This window comes from Patagioenas fasciata, chromosome 1 (genome assembly GCF_037038585.1).
Source record: "Patagioenas fasciata isolate bPatFas1 chromosome 1, bPatFas1.hap1, whole genome shotgun sequence".
Lineage (NCBI taxonomy): Eukaryota > Metazoa > Chordata > Aves > Columbiformes > Columbidae > Patagioenas > Patagioenas fasciata.
This window is the reverse complement of record NC_092520.1, coordinates 201,077,746-201,089,909: the sequence shown is the minus strand read 5'-3', so window position 1 is coordinate 201,089,909 and position 12,164 is coordinate 201,077,746. Positions and strand designations below refer to the sequence as shown.

Sequence of the window (12,164 nt, the reverse complement as noted above, 5' to 3'; positions counted from 1 at the left end):
TGGTGAGTCTTCAGATATTAAGTCAAAAAAGCTCCTGTATATTCTGTAGAGAGAAAAAGAGCTACTTCAGAAAATGTAAACCAATGGGATTGAATGGTCAAGTGTAATAAGCTTCTTACAGGAGGTTGATCTTGCACAAGATAAATGCTTTAACCAAACTGAACAAAAAGTGTCTTGTTTTTTAAGATGAAAATTGTATTATTAGGGCAAGAAAAACTTCGTAACTGCAGTTTAATAAAAGCAAAGATTTGTAAAATAAGGAATGCATTTTCATATAATCACAGTATCACAGTATGTTTGGGATTGGAAGGGACCTCAAAAGATCATCTAGTCCAATCCCCCTGCTGGAGCAGGAACGCCTAGGTGAGGTCGCACAGGAATGTGTCCAGGCGGGCTTTGAATGTCTCCAGGGAAGGAGACTCCACAACCTCCCTGGGCAGCCTGTTCCAGTGCTCTGTTACCCTCACTGAGAAGAAGTTCTTTCTCACATTTAAGTGGAACCTCTTGTGTTCCAGCTTGATCCCATTGTCCCTTGTCCTATCGTTGGTTGCCACTGAGAAGAGCCTGGCTCCGTCCTCGTGGCACTCATCCTTTATATATTTATAAACATTAATAAGGTCACCCCTCAGTCTCCTCTTCTCCAGACTAAAGAGCCCCAGCTCCCTCAGCCTTTCTTCATAAGGGAGGTGCTCCACTCCCTTAATCATCTTTGTTGCCCTACGCTGGACCCTCTCCAGCAGTTCCCTGTCCTTCTTAAACTGAGGGGCCCAGAACTGGACACAATATTCCAGATGGGGTCTCACCAGGGCAGAGTAGAGTGGAAGGAGGACCTCTCTTGATCTACTGACCACCCCCCTTGTAATACACCCAAGGATGCCATTAGCCTTCCTGGCCACAAGGGCACAGTGCTGGCTCGTGGTCATCCTGCTGTCCACCAGGACCCCCAGGTCCCTTTCCCCTACACTGCTCTCTAATAGGTCATTCCCCAACCTATACTGGAACCTGGGGTTGTTCCTGCCCAGATGCAGGACTCTACACTTTCCCTTGTTAAATTCCATCAGGTTATCCCCCGCCCAACTCTCCAGCCTGTCTAGGTCCCGCTGGATGGCAGCACAGCCTTCTGGCGTGTCAGCCACTCCTCCTAGCTTAGTGTCATCAGCAAACTTGCTGATAGTACACTCAATTCCCTCGTTTAAGTCGTTAATGAATATATTGAATAATATTGGCCCCAGTACTGACCCCTGAGGCACTCCACTAGATACTGGCCTCCAACTGGACTCCGCACCATTGACCACCGCTCTCTGGCTTCTGTCTTTAAGCCAGTTTGCAACCCACCTCACTACTCTATTGTCTAGACCACACCTCCTCAATTAAGCTGTGAGGATGCTCTGAGGGACTGTGTCAAAGGCTTTACTGAAGTCAAGGTAGACCACATCCACCGCTCTGCCATCATCCATCCACCTTGTTACATTCTCATAAAAGGCTATGAGGTTGGTCAAGCATGACTTACCCTTGGTAAAGCCATGCTGACTGCCCCTAATGACCCTCTTATCCCTGATATGCCTTGAGATGACACCAAGGATAAGCTGTTCCATTACTTTCCCAGGGACAGAGGTGAGGCTGACCGGTCTATAATTACCTGGGTCCTCCTTCTTGCCCTTTTTGAAGACTGGAGTGACATTTGCTTTCCTCCAGTCCTCAGGCACCTGTTTCCCAAGACTTGGCAAAAATGATGGAGAGCAGTCTAGCAATGACTTCAGCCAGCTCCCTCAGCACCCGCGGATGCATCCCATCTGGACCCATGGATTTATGGACGTCCAGACTATTTAATTGTTCCCTAACCCAGTCCTCATCGACTAAAGCAAACTCCTCCATTAACCTGGGTTCATCCGGGGTCTCAGGGGTACAGGGTTCCCCAGGACAGCCTCAGGCGGAGTAGGCAGAGACAAAGAAGGCATTCAGCAATTCTGCCTTCTCTGTGTCTTCTGCCACCAGGGCACCCACCTCATTCATCAGTGGGCCTACGTTGCCTCTGGTATTAGTTTTATCTGCTATGTATTTGAAAAAGTTCTTCTTGCTGTCCTTGACCCCTCTCGCCAGCTGTAATTCTAAGGAGGCCTTGGCTACCCTAGCTGCCTTCCTACATCCTCTAACAGCAGCCTTATATTCCTCCCAAGTGGCCAGCCCCTGCTTCCATGACCTGTAAACTCGCCTCTTCTGCCTGAGCATACCCAAGAGATCCCTATTCAACCACGCAGACCTTCTGGCTCCCTTCCTCGACTTCCTACATGTGGGGATGCTCTGATCCTGAGCATGGAAGAAGCAATCTCTGAATGCAGTCTAGCTCTCTTGGGCCCCTTTTCCTTCAAGCAGTCTTGCCCATGGGATTTCCCCCAGCAATTGCTTGAAAAAGCTGTTCTGGAAGGGTGATAATGAAGAAAATTTGATGACCCTAAGAAATTGCCAAAGTTCTTTAAAATCTTGCAGTGTATAATCACTGAAAGAATAGAATGGGCCCTGGCAAAATTGAAGGTGCTCCTCTGTTGAGGTGAAGGTGTGGTAGGTCAGCTACTTTGCCCAATAAGGAGCTGATCAGTGAACTTTGAACCAGCAGGTTTTGTATACTACTTTTTAACTATATGACGGAAATTAACTGGACAAACTAGTATGGTCTTTCTAACTTTCAAGTTCATGTACTGCTTGAAGAAAGGTTTTCTTAAATAGTAAGTTGTGTATAATCTGCTTGGATTGTAGGAAGACTTCTTCTCTAGCATCATTCTTTCCATTCTTTCTGGCCAATTATTTAAGTGAAGTGCACCTATGAAAACCGTTTCTTAGAACTGTCTCTGAAAGACTGTCAGAGTTCTGAAAGAATGATGACTTCAAAAAGATGGCTCCTTGCAGAAAATGGAAAGTACCATATTATGATAGCAGATAGTATTTTATGACTCTCTAACATATCAAACTTCAAAGGATAAGCAATCACTTTTAAGATGGATAAGGAAGAAATGTCCCCAGTAGTCACATTATTTTCTGTTCTGACTTTTGCAATTTTTGTAGTACAATCCAGTAAAAATACTGGGAATATTTTAGTTTGTCATGACAATACTTCTGGTTCTGACATGATGGAAAGTAATTATTTTCCTTCATGCCAAATCTGACATCACTGTGGTGTTCGTCATTGGAGGGCTTATAAGATCACAGTTCTGTAGTAAGTGGGCATAGTGTAATGAGTTTATCCTGGGTCTCCCCCTGCACCATGGCAGGAATTCACTGAGGATGGCTACTCATAAATAATGAGCTATGTTTGTTTGAATTAACTTATCTGTGTATGTATTGTGAGTTGGTGACTGCCTCCATTCTTCTGTACCTAATGATAAGCAGAGTAAAAGCATTGGAGGGTTTTGTGTGTGCGGTGAAGACCCGAAATGTTAAGGTGGTAAAAATCAATGAAGTATTATAGTATTACTATCATGTTCTGCATCTTTTTAGATAGAACAAATTCTGTTCAGTGTTGTTTGCCAAAAAAAAAAAAAATCAAGTCTCCAATTTTATTCAGTGTAGATTGGTCTTCTAGAATTTTTGAGTGAATTCTGACTAAGGCTTAAAGATATGTTTCAGTAGTGTGCTGTAAGGTAAGAACTTTTTCTTGGATCTGTCCCACCTCCAGCTTATATTTTTTTTCTTAGAAGAGTGGTGATGTATTTGCTTTATCAGTGTTTATGGTGTTAACTGGACCATGCATTAGCAATTAATTTTCAATCCATACGCAGCTTTAAGAACATTAATTGGTCTGTTTTTCTGCATTGCTTAAAGAAACAACACCACCACCACACATCAAAAAACAAGACACAAACAAACCCCCCAACAACCCGAATTTCACTTGATTCTCAGATTTGGTAACCACGTCTCTTCTTTCCATGTTGAAAGTGAAAGTTTCTTGAATATATGATGATTGGGTAACCTCAGTTGCTTTATGTAAACTTGCAGGTGTCATAGCCCATGATGCAGCTAAGGCAGGTTTTTCACTTCCATCAATCTCCCAGACGTTTTTGTCTGCATTGATTTCCATTTGTTACTCTACCTGGTCAGAAGTATTTGAAGAAAATTAGGCAAAACCACACTACTACCAAAAGCAGTTTTAAGTGTGAGAAATATCTATCTAAGTGAAGTTCTTGATCCCAGGCAGCAGTTTCCAGTACATCTTTTATTCCTTGTTTGAAACACACTAAAAGTGTTTTTTAGAGATGTCTAATTACAAGCATATAATAAAATCCCTATTGTGGTAATGGTTTGTTAGCATAGGTGAAGCTGCATTTGGTATAATTGAATAATGCTTAACCTATGATAGCAGATTTACCTGGACTAAAAAAGTTGATGGTTTCCTTTCAAGTATTGAATAGGAATTAATATTTTTTTGCTTGTTTTTCAGAAGAGTACTAAATGGTAAGCTGAATTTTCCTATAGTTGTAGATGAGGCCATTCAAGGTTCTATCCTATGGTTAAACTATATGTTGGCAGAATGAGTGCTTACCTTAACTATGAGAAGGGCTTGGGGTTTCTTTTATATCTGCTATTAAAGTATTCTATTCCTGCTTTTGGTTTAAGAGGTTTTCGTTGGTGCTTTTTCTTGAAACTAGTATGTTTTTCTTTATTTTTGTGCATAACTAGTGATGTAGTTTGACAATTGTGATATTTGATAAGAAAATACTGACCATTTACACAAGGAAAGCAAGATACCCCAGCAACAAGTTGGCCCGATTGGTTTCCAGTTAATTGTATTTGGTGGCTCATGCAGTGGGACCAAAACACAACTTCTGCTGTCTAGAGGGAGAAGGAACTGTAGGTGGTTTAGGCACTTAAGAGCATGACAAGATGTTTGATAGTAATTGCCAGACTTCAGTAGTGAGATAAAATTTAAGAAGTTAGGTGAAGACTTGGTGGCAGTTCCTACCTTAGAGGTGCCTTCTAGGTGCTACTTCACCACTTCCATCATCCCAAGGATACCAACTTTATCAGTAAAAGGAGCAAATTCAGATTTAAGTCCGGAGTGCTTTTCAGAAGTCCTTTTCATTAGTACACCATTTTTCACTGGAGACTTGTTAGTTTTTTTCATGGCAATCTGGTGGTGTTTGGCAAGGATGAATGTGTTAAAATACATTGATCTCGAAACTGTTGGGCTTTTCTAGACTTCAACTACGATACTGCACTTTGTCAGATAAGAGGAGTGTGTTAAGGCACTCTGTACACTTCATTGCGAAGTAGTCTGTTCTTACTATTTTGACATTTTAAAAGGTGTTTGCAATTATTCATTATGGTATTGAAGATGGGGGTATTTTGCTTCAATTACCTAGTCACTTGTGGAAAACCTTGTCTATATTAATATAAAAATTCATTAGTTTGCTTATCTGTGAATGGAGACAGCTGAGGTGCTGTGGACATCTCTCCTGTATTTAGTTGGGTGTTCTGCGGTACTTGCTAAGAGGAGTGGGAGGCTGGTAGTAAATGGTGTACAGGTGGCATCTGTTGTATTGACTTGTGCAAGTCAAGCAGATTGTAGCTTTGCTCTGCAGTTGAAAGCTACTACTGATGGTTTTTACTTTGCTACTTAAACCCAAACAAACAACAAAACCGCACACACACGCACAAAAAAACCCCACCAACAAACCAACCCCACGCTTCTAAAAGTGCCCCTAAATGGTTACAGTATCTTCTGATGGTGATTTATTAAAATGAATGGAAATTGTTTCATGTAATTATTGTGACTCATTAGAATTATTTTAGTTTAAAAAATACAGAATGGAAATTACAGCATTGTTTCTTTTGACATCATTAGTTTGTATGGTGGACACTGAAAGTTTTTAAGTGCAAAACCAAACTGAACAATGCTTTATAAGAAATACTTGAAAAATTCTGTAACGAGGTTTCTGTTGGAAGTTACAGCAACTGGGCTCTGACAATATAGAGCACTTAGCAAATGTACGTTATATTCAGTAAGTCTGCCATAAAGTGAGTCTTTTATCACCTTGCAGAATGGTTTGTTGTTATTTTTTTTTAATCACCAGTTTAAATGGTAATATTTTTGTCAGTTTGTAATATTTTTAAGGTCAAGTCTGAAGATCATCACACTCAAGTGTATTTGGAGTTTACAGCTTTTAAAGAAGATTGTTTTCCTTTTGCTTGTGTAAAATAAAACTAATGTGAAATTCATTGTGACAGATAAAAGTGATTTTGTTTTTGTTTTGTTTTGGTTTTTTTTATTGTTTAAGTACATGATATTAAATTGTGTGGTTTTAAAATTAACTGAGTCAGTCTTCTGCTTTTATTTTTTTTTAACAGGATTTGTGGATGCACTTAGATGTTTGCAATGAGCACTGTGGCTGGCATGCCCCAGTGTTTTGGATACCAATGCATAGGACTCCGTAGTAATCGAATTTATCAGAAACGAACGTCATGAGCATAGTGATCCCATTGGGGGTTGACACAGCAGATACTACTTATTTGGAAATGGCTGCAGGCTCAGAGTAAGTATGTGAATGTGATTTGTAAGTTTTAGATTTTTTTTTTTAAATTATATTTATTTTTTCTCTAGTGAGTATTTTTTGAAGACAGTTGGAGAAGACTTGGGACTCTCCTTAGTTTTATTGAATCTTTAATTGCTTAAATTAATAACTCTCACTTTATTAAGTCAGTTTCTTCATCTTCAGGGAGACCAAAGGAGAGAAGCTAAACTGTTCTATGGATGCATATTTTTCTTGTTTGTCAGACTGAGAAATACAGATGCTGCCTGGTTTGCTTTTCATACTTAAAATATTTTCCCATTTCAATGTCCTTCTAACTATATGTAAAAAAATATTTTAATTTTGCATGTTAGAAAGGTAAGTTCATTTGATGTGGTAAATTGCAAGAAAGTGGTAGTAATTAGAAAAGGGTGCCTTTATTTTTGAAGGTTGAAGGTCTACCGTAATTGTCTGATACCATGTCTTCACAAAGTCATTAGGTATTGATAAGATAGTAGAAATTTACTTGTTAATCATTCATTTCAGTTAGTAACTGGGGATAACTGTATAAAGGGTTACAAAGTGTCAACAAAATCCTGAATTTAAGGAACTCTTTCTTTGCATGAAATAAGCAAAGTGAATTTCTAGGGTTTGTGGAGTTTCTTTTGTTTGTTGTTGGGGGGGGATGGTGGTTGTTCTGTGGAGAGGGGTTGTTTAGGGGTTTTTTTGGTGGATTTGTGGTAGGATATCAATAGGCAAGAGTTTAGAGATTTTTCCTGTCGAACATCTTTCTATGTATAGTATCGACTGGGCTGTCAGATGTTATAAGAGGAGAAATAGCATTTTGGACACATTGTTCCATTTGAGAGGTAAAAGACCAAGCGATGTTAGAACTTCTACCAGTATATGAAGGTACATCAACCTGTTGAGCTCTGTAATTTCAGAATAGTATCTGGAATTTTTTCCTCTGTTGCTTTTACGGTAGCAGAGTATATGATAGGTGAGGTTTTTGGAAAGAGTTGGGCATCAAAACATGGTGTTAAGGAGCAAGAGAGTTTGTGTAAGCTACAGTGAATCTTGTATACTTCTTTGCGTATACATAGGGGAAAAAACCCAGTTCCTTTCTTAGATCTAATAAAAAAATTTGAATTAATAATTTATGTTAAATTCAGTTGGTTTTGGTGTTTTTTTGTTTGTTTGGGGGTTTGTTTGATTTTTGTTTATGGTGGGGCTTTTTACCATTTCACATGCTGTTATTCTTTGCCTTCCTCTGTGCCTTTCTCTAGTTGTATTAAAGACTTTCATTATCTTTGGTTACCACAAAAATACATTTGCTTGTTAGTTATTAAAACAATGGCTTAGACTGACTTTGCATACATGCTTGAGATCTTTCATAAATTGAAAATAAACTTCATATAGTCCTTCATTTAACAGGTACAATGAGTTACTAACAGGAATTTAAGGCAGGCAAGAGGCCAGCATGGCTGAGTAAAGACCTGTTGGTCAAACTAAAGGGCAAGAAGGAAACGCACGGGCAGTGGGAGCAGGGACAGGTATCCTGGGAAGAGTATAAGGATGCTGCCTGATTGTGTAGAGATGAGGTCAGGAAGAGCAAGGTGCAGCTGGAGCTGAACTTTGCAAGGGACATAAAGAGTAATAAGAAAGGCTTTTTCAAGTATGCCAGCCAGAAAAGGAAGGTCAAAGAAAATGTATTCCCCCTGATTAGCAAAATTGGCAAACCAGTAACAGTGGGCAAGGAGGAGATTGAGGTACTCAGTACTATTTTTGCCTCGGTCTTTATTGGCAACCTCTCTTCCCACACAAGTGTTTTTGCTCCGCTACCGGAAGATGGAAATGAAGGGAGCAAAGTCCCTCCCACTGTGTACCTCAGGGGTCTGTATTGGGACCAGTACTGTGTATTAGCTTCATCAGTGATATAGACAGTGGGATCGAGTGCACCCTCAGCAAGTTTTCAGATGGCACGCCTGAGGGACCTGAACAGACTTGAGAAATGGGCCTGTGTGAACCTCATGAGGTTCAGTAAGGCCAAATGCAAGGCTGCCCACCTGGGTTGGGGCAACTCCCAATATCAGAACAGGCTGGGGGATGAAGGAATTGAGAGCAGCCCTGTGGAGGAGGACTTGGAGGGTACTGGTGGATGAAAAGCTGGATGTGAGTTGCACACAGCTGCACTCACAACCCAGAAGGGCAATTGTATCCTGGGCTGCATCAAAAGAAGCCTGGCCAGCAGGTCAAGGAAGACGATTCTCCCCCTCTGCTCTCCTGAGGCCCCACCTGGAGTACTGTGTTGAGCTCTGAAGCCCTCAACACAGGACAGAGGTGGACCTCTTCGAGCAGGTCCAGAGGAGGTCACAAAAATGATCAGAGTGCTGGAACACCGCTCCTCTGAGGACAGGCTAAGAGTGTTGGGGTTGTTCAGCCTGGAGAGGAGAAGGTTCCAGGGTGACCTTGTCACGGCCTTTCAGTACTTAAAAGAGGCTTTTAAGAAGGATGGGGACAGACTTTTTAGTGGGGCTTGTTATGATAGGACAAGGGGTAATGGTTTTAAACTGGAAGAGGGGAGATTCAGATTAGATATAAGGAAGACATTTGTTATGATGAGGATGCTGAAACACTGGCCCAGGTTCCCCAGAGGGGTGGCAAATGCCCCATTCCTGAGCAACCACATCTGGTTGAAGATGTCCCTGCTCATTGCAGGGATGTTGGACTAGGTGACCTTCAAACCCAAACTATTCTATGATTCTGTCAATTTAAATAGCTTACACACAGTCTTGGGAGCGTGTGCTCAGTGATATTACACTATTTAAGAAGCAAATGACTTCCAGTTTTGAAAGAAATGTTATGTACTGTGAGCAGAACTGTTGAACAGCTTTTTAAAGGGATGTATCTCTTCTGTGCTTTCAGTGGTATATGAGGCCGTTACAACTTTGTACCAGAAGAAAACGAAGAATTTGCACATTTTGGTCACATTAAATTTTTTAAATTATCATGAAGACTAGTTTCCTTGGTGCAAAAATTCTTTTAACTTGAATGACCCCGTTCACAGCTCTCTTCATTATCTTTTCCTGTGGTTTTCTTTTATGTTTAGAGAAGGTCATTATTCCTGAGGTTGCTGACATTCCTTGCAGATGCAGCATGCCATACTGAAATTAAAATAAATAAGTATAGTTGTCAGTATAAACAAGATAGAGTTCACATTGTGTTATTTGCTTGATGCTGTGGCATGGCATCCCAGTTAGGAACTGCTTTTTTCAGATGTTAAATGACTTACCAATTAGGTTAATTCATGTCACCTCTGCCATACTTCTGCTGAAAAATATGTAGTTGCATGATAAGCTGATTTAAAAGCCATGTCACACTCTAAAGTGTGACACAAAGGTGTGTCTGTAACCTACCAGATTGTACAGTTGTAAACCTGTTCTGTCACCATACGTGTTATTTTCGTGGGTTTTGTACATTTTCTTCCAGAGAGTAACATGTTGGATATAGATTGTATTGATAGCAATCATAGATGTTTTTTGTGCAAGTTCTGGATTTTTCCCAAGAAGGAGGAGTTGGAATTTCTTCCCTGTGACGGACAGGTCTGCTATTTTTTCAGCAGTTGCTGAAGTGTGAGCAAACACAAGAATGGGGGAATCACAGACGTGATTATGTAGGAGAAGGGGCCCTGAAAAAACTCTTGGATTAATGCACTCTCTTAGTGCCGAGAGATTTTTCCTCCTGTTTCAAACTAGTGGCTAAGCCTATTAAAAAGGTGAATAGTTTATGTGATTACATAGTTTCTCATATTATTTTAATAATTGTAGCAAATAGCCATATGGAGAATAACCTTTATTAAAAGATTTGAACACCTTAAAAATTGGGTGAAACAGCCTGTTTCTTATGTTACTTGAGCTCAGCAGTGGTGGATTGATCTTCATAGTGCCATAGTAGACAGAACACATACATACTTTGCCTTTATTTTTAAATACTTACCAACAAGGAATGTAGTGACTTCTTACTGTTAAAGACCTGGTGATAGTAAGTGGAGCCAGCCATTTTGGAAGGTTCAAAATGTGCTTTCAGACTTGAGTGTTAGTCCTGCTTAGAGTATGAGTATAAACTACACATTGGGAAATACTGTTCATGGTACTGCTCTCCCGTTTTTCATATCTCTATATGTTCTTTAGAGAGAAGGTGTGTATAATGAGTCACAGCATAGGGACATTGTATTGAGTTCAATATCCAGGAGAAAAGATTATGAACATTGTTGTAGTCTTAAATAAATCAGAACCTACCCTCCCATTACTGTTGAAGCAGGGCTTATTGTTTTTTAGGTATTTTAGGACAATGGGAAGCTTGCCAGTTCTACAGATGGTGTCAAACCAGCCTATACTTGTAGGGCCTGCTACAAGATGCTCAGGTAGCAGAACCCACTCTGTGGTAGAGAATTAGCACTCAGTTCTTTGTCTAGGTAGTGAAGCCCATTAGATTGTCTTGAAACAGAATTCTGATACTGGTTTTCATGCAAAATACATTACTTATCTGAGCTGACCTTCAGCTAGATACTGCTTAGGTGTGCTGGTGCAAAGGGAAAACAAACCTGACCTCCTTGAAAATTAGATGTGTCAAGCTATGGCAGATTGATGCTGTGGAAATGTTCTCGAAAGCAGGAGATCTCATTTGGAGTTCTGAACAATGTTTCCAGGAAGTATTTAGCTAAGCTTTCATAGCCTGAAGCTTGGATACCCACCTGCCTTTGAAAAATTTTGGCTTTAGTGAGATATTATTTTTCATCTGAATACTTATATTTTTATAGAAGTGGTTGATGGCTGCAGATTCTAAGGACTGGTTGTATTTTGGGTGTTAGTCAAAAACTGCTCTCTCTTTTTAAATTAAACTATTACATGGTCAGAAACAAAACAGTATTTAAGAGGAATGGGGTGGGGGAGACAGGTCTTTTCGAAGAAGAATTGACTATTTCTTAGAATGGTTGATAGTTTATTCCCTTAATATAGATTAGCTATAAATTTGCAGGGATTGAGTTTCTGTAAACTATCTAATCTCATGTCTCGTTTATTTAATTTCTCACTAATGCCATCTGGTGGCAACATGCAGAATAGTTTCAGTTAGTATTGTACTTTTAAACATGAACAGTAGGAAATGACCCAGAATATGACAGTTGTTTCACTTGCAGAATGAAAATTATTTGAGGGTTTTTTTTTTTTAAATACAGATGTCTTCGATTTTCTTATTTATTTGCAAAAACACTATGTTTCCTGTTTTCAGGTTACAGGAATGTCTTAAATCATTGCAGCCCAAGAGCACGAGGGAAGTTCTTTTGGTGGTGCTTTTTGTTTCATTCCTTTTGAATATCTAGCACAGTTTTCAATTGCTAACTACACTTAACAAATCTGTATGATGTTTCAGCAAAATGTCAGGGTAACTGACATTTATCGTGGTCACATCAAATACATATCGTAATACTAACATTTTTATTTTGATGAAAACTAAAAAATACCATAAATATTCCCCCTAATTTAGACACTAAGGCTGCAGATGTTTCACGTGAAGCTGAAAAATGTGGTGTGCATAGAAGACTGACAAGCTTAGTGCCTCAGTCTGTTACAGGACTTACTTATGTTCAAAAACACAACCAAGGAA

At 39.8% G+C, this 12,164-nt stretch overlaps 1 protein-coding gene across 3 annotated transcripts in view; it reads left to right on the top strand.

Moving 5' to 3' along the window:
* KMT2E (lysine methyltransferase 2E (inactive)) overlaps nucleotides 1-12,164 on the top strand; it is a 65,685-nt gene that overhangs the window by 13,666 nt on the left and 39,855 nt on the right. For all 3 annotated transcript variants that reach the window (XM_071803439.1, XM_065838062.2, XM_071803440.1), the window contains one exon: nucleotides 6,340-6,524. In XM_071803439.1, the coding sequence (XP_071659540.1) occupies nucleotides 6,454-6,524 (71 nt within the window). In that variant the 5' untranslated portion in view covers nucleotides 6,340-6,453. The remainder of the gene's footprint in view (nucleotides 1-6,339; nucleotides 6,525-12,164) is intronic.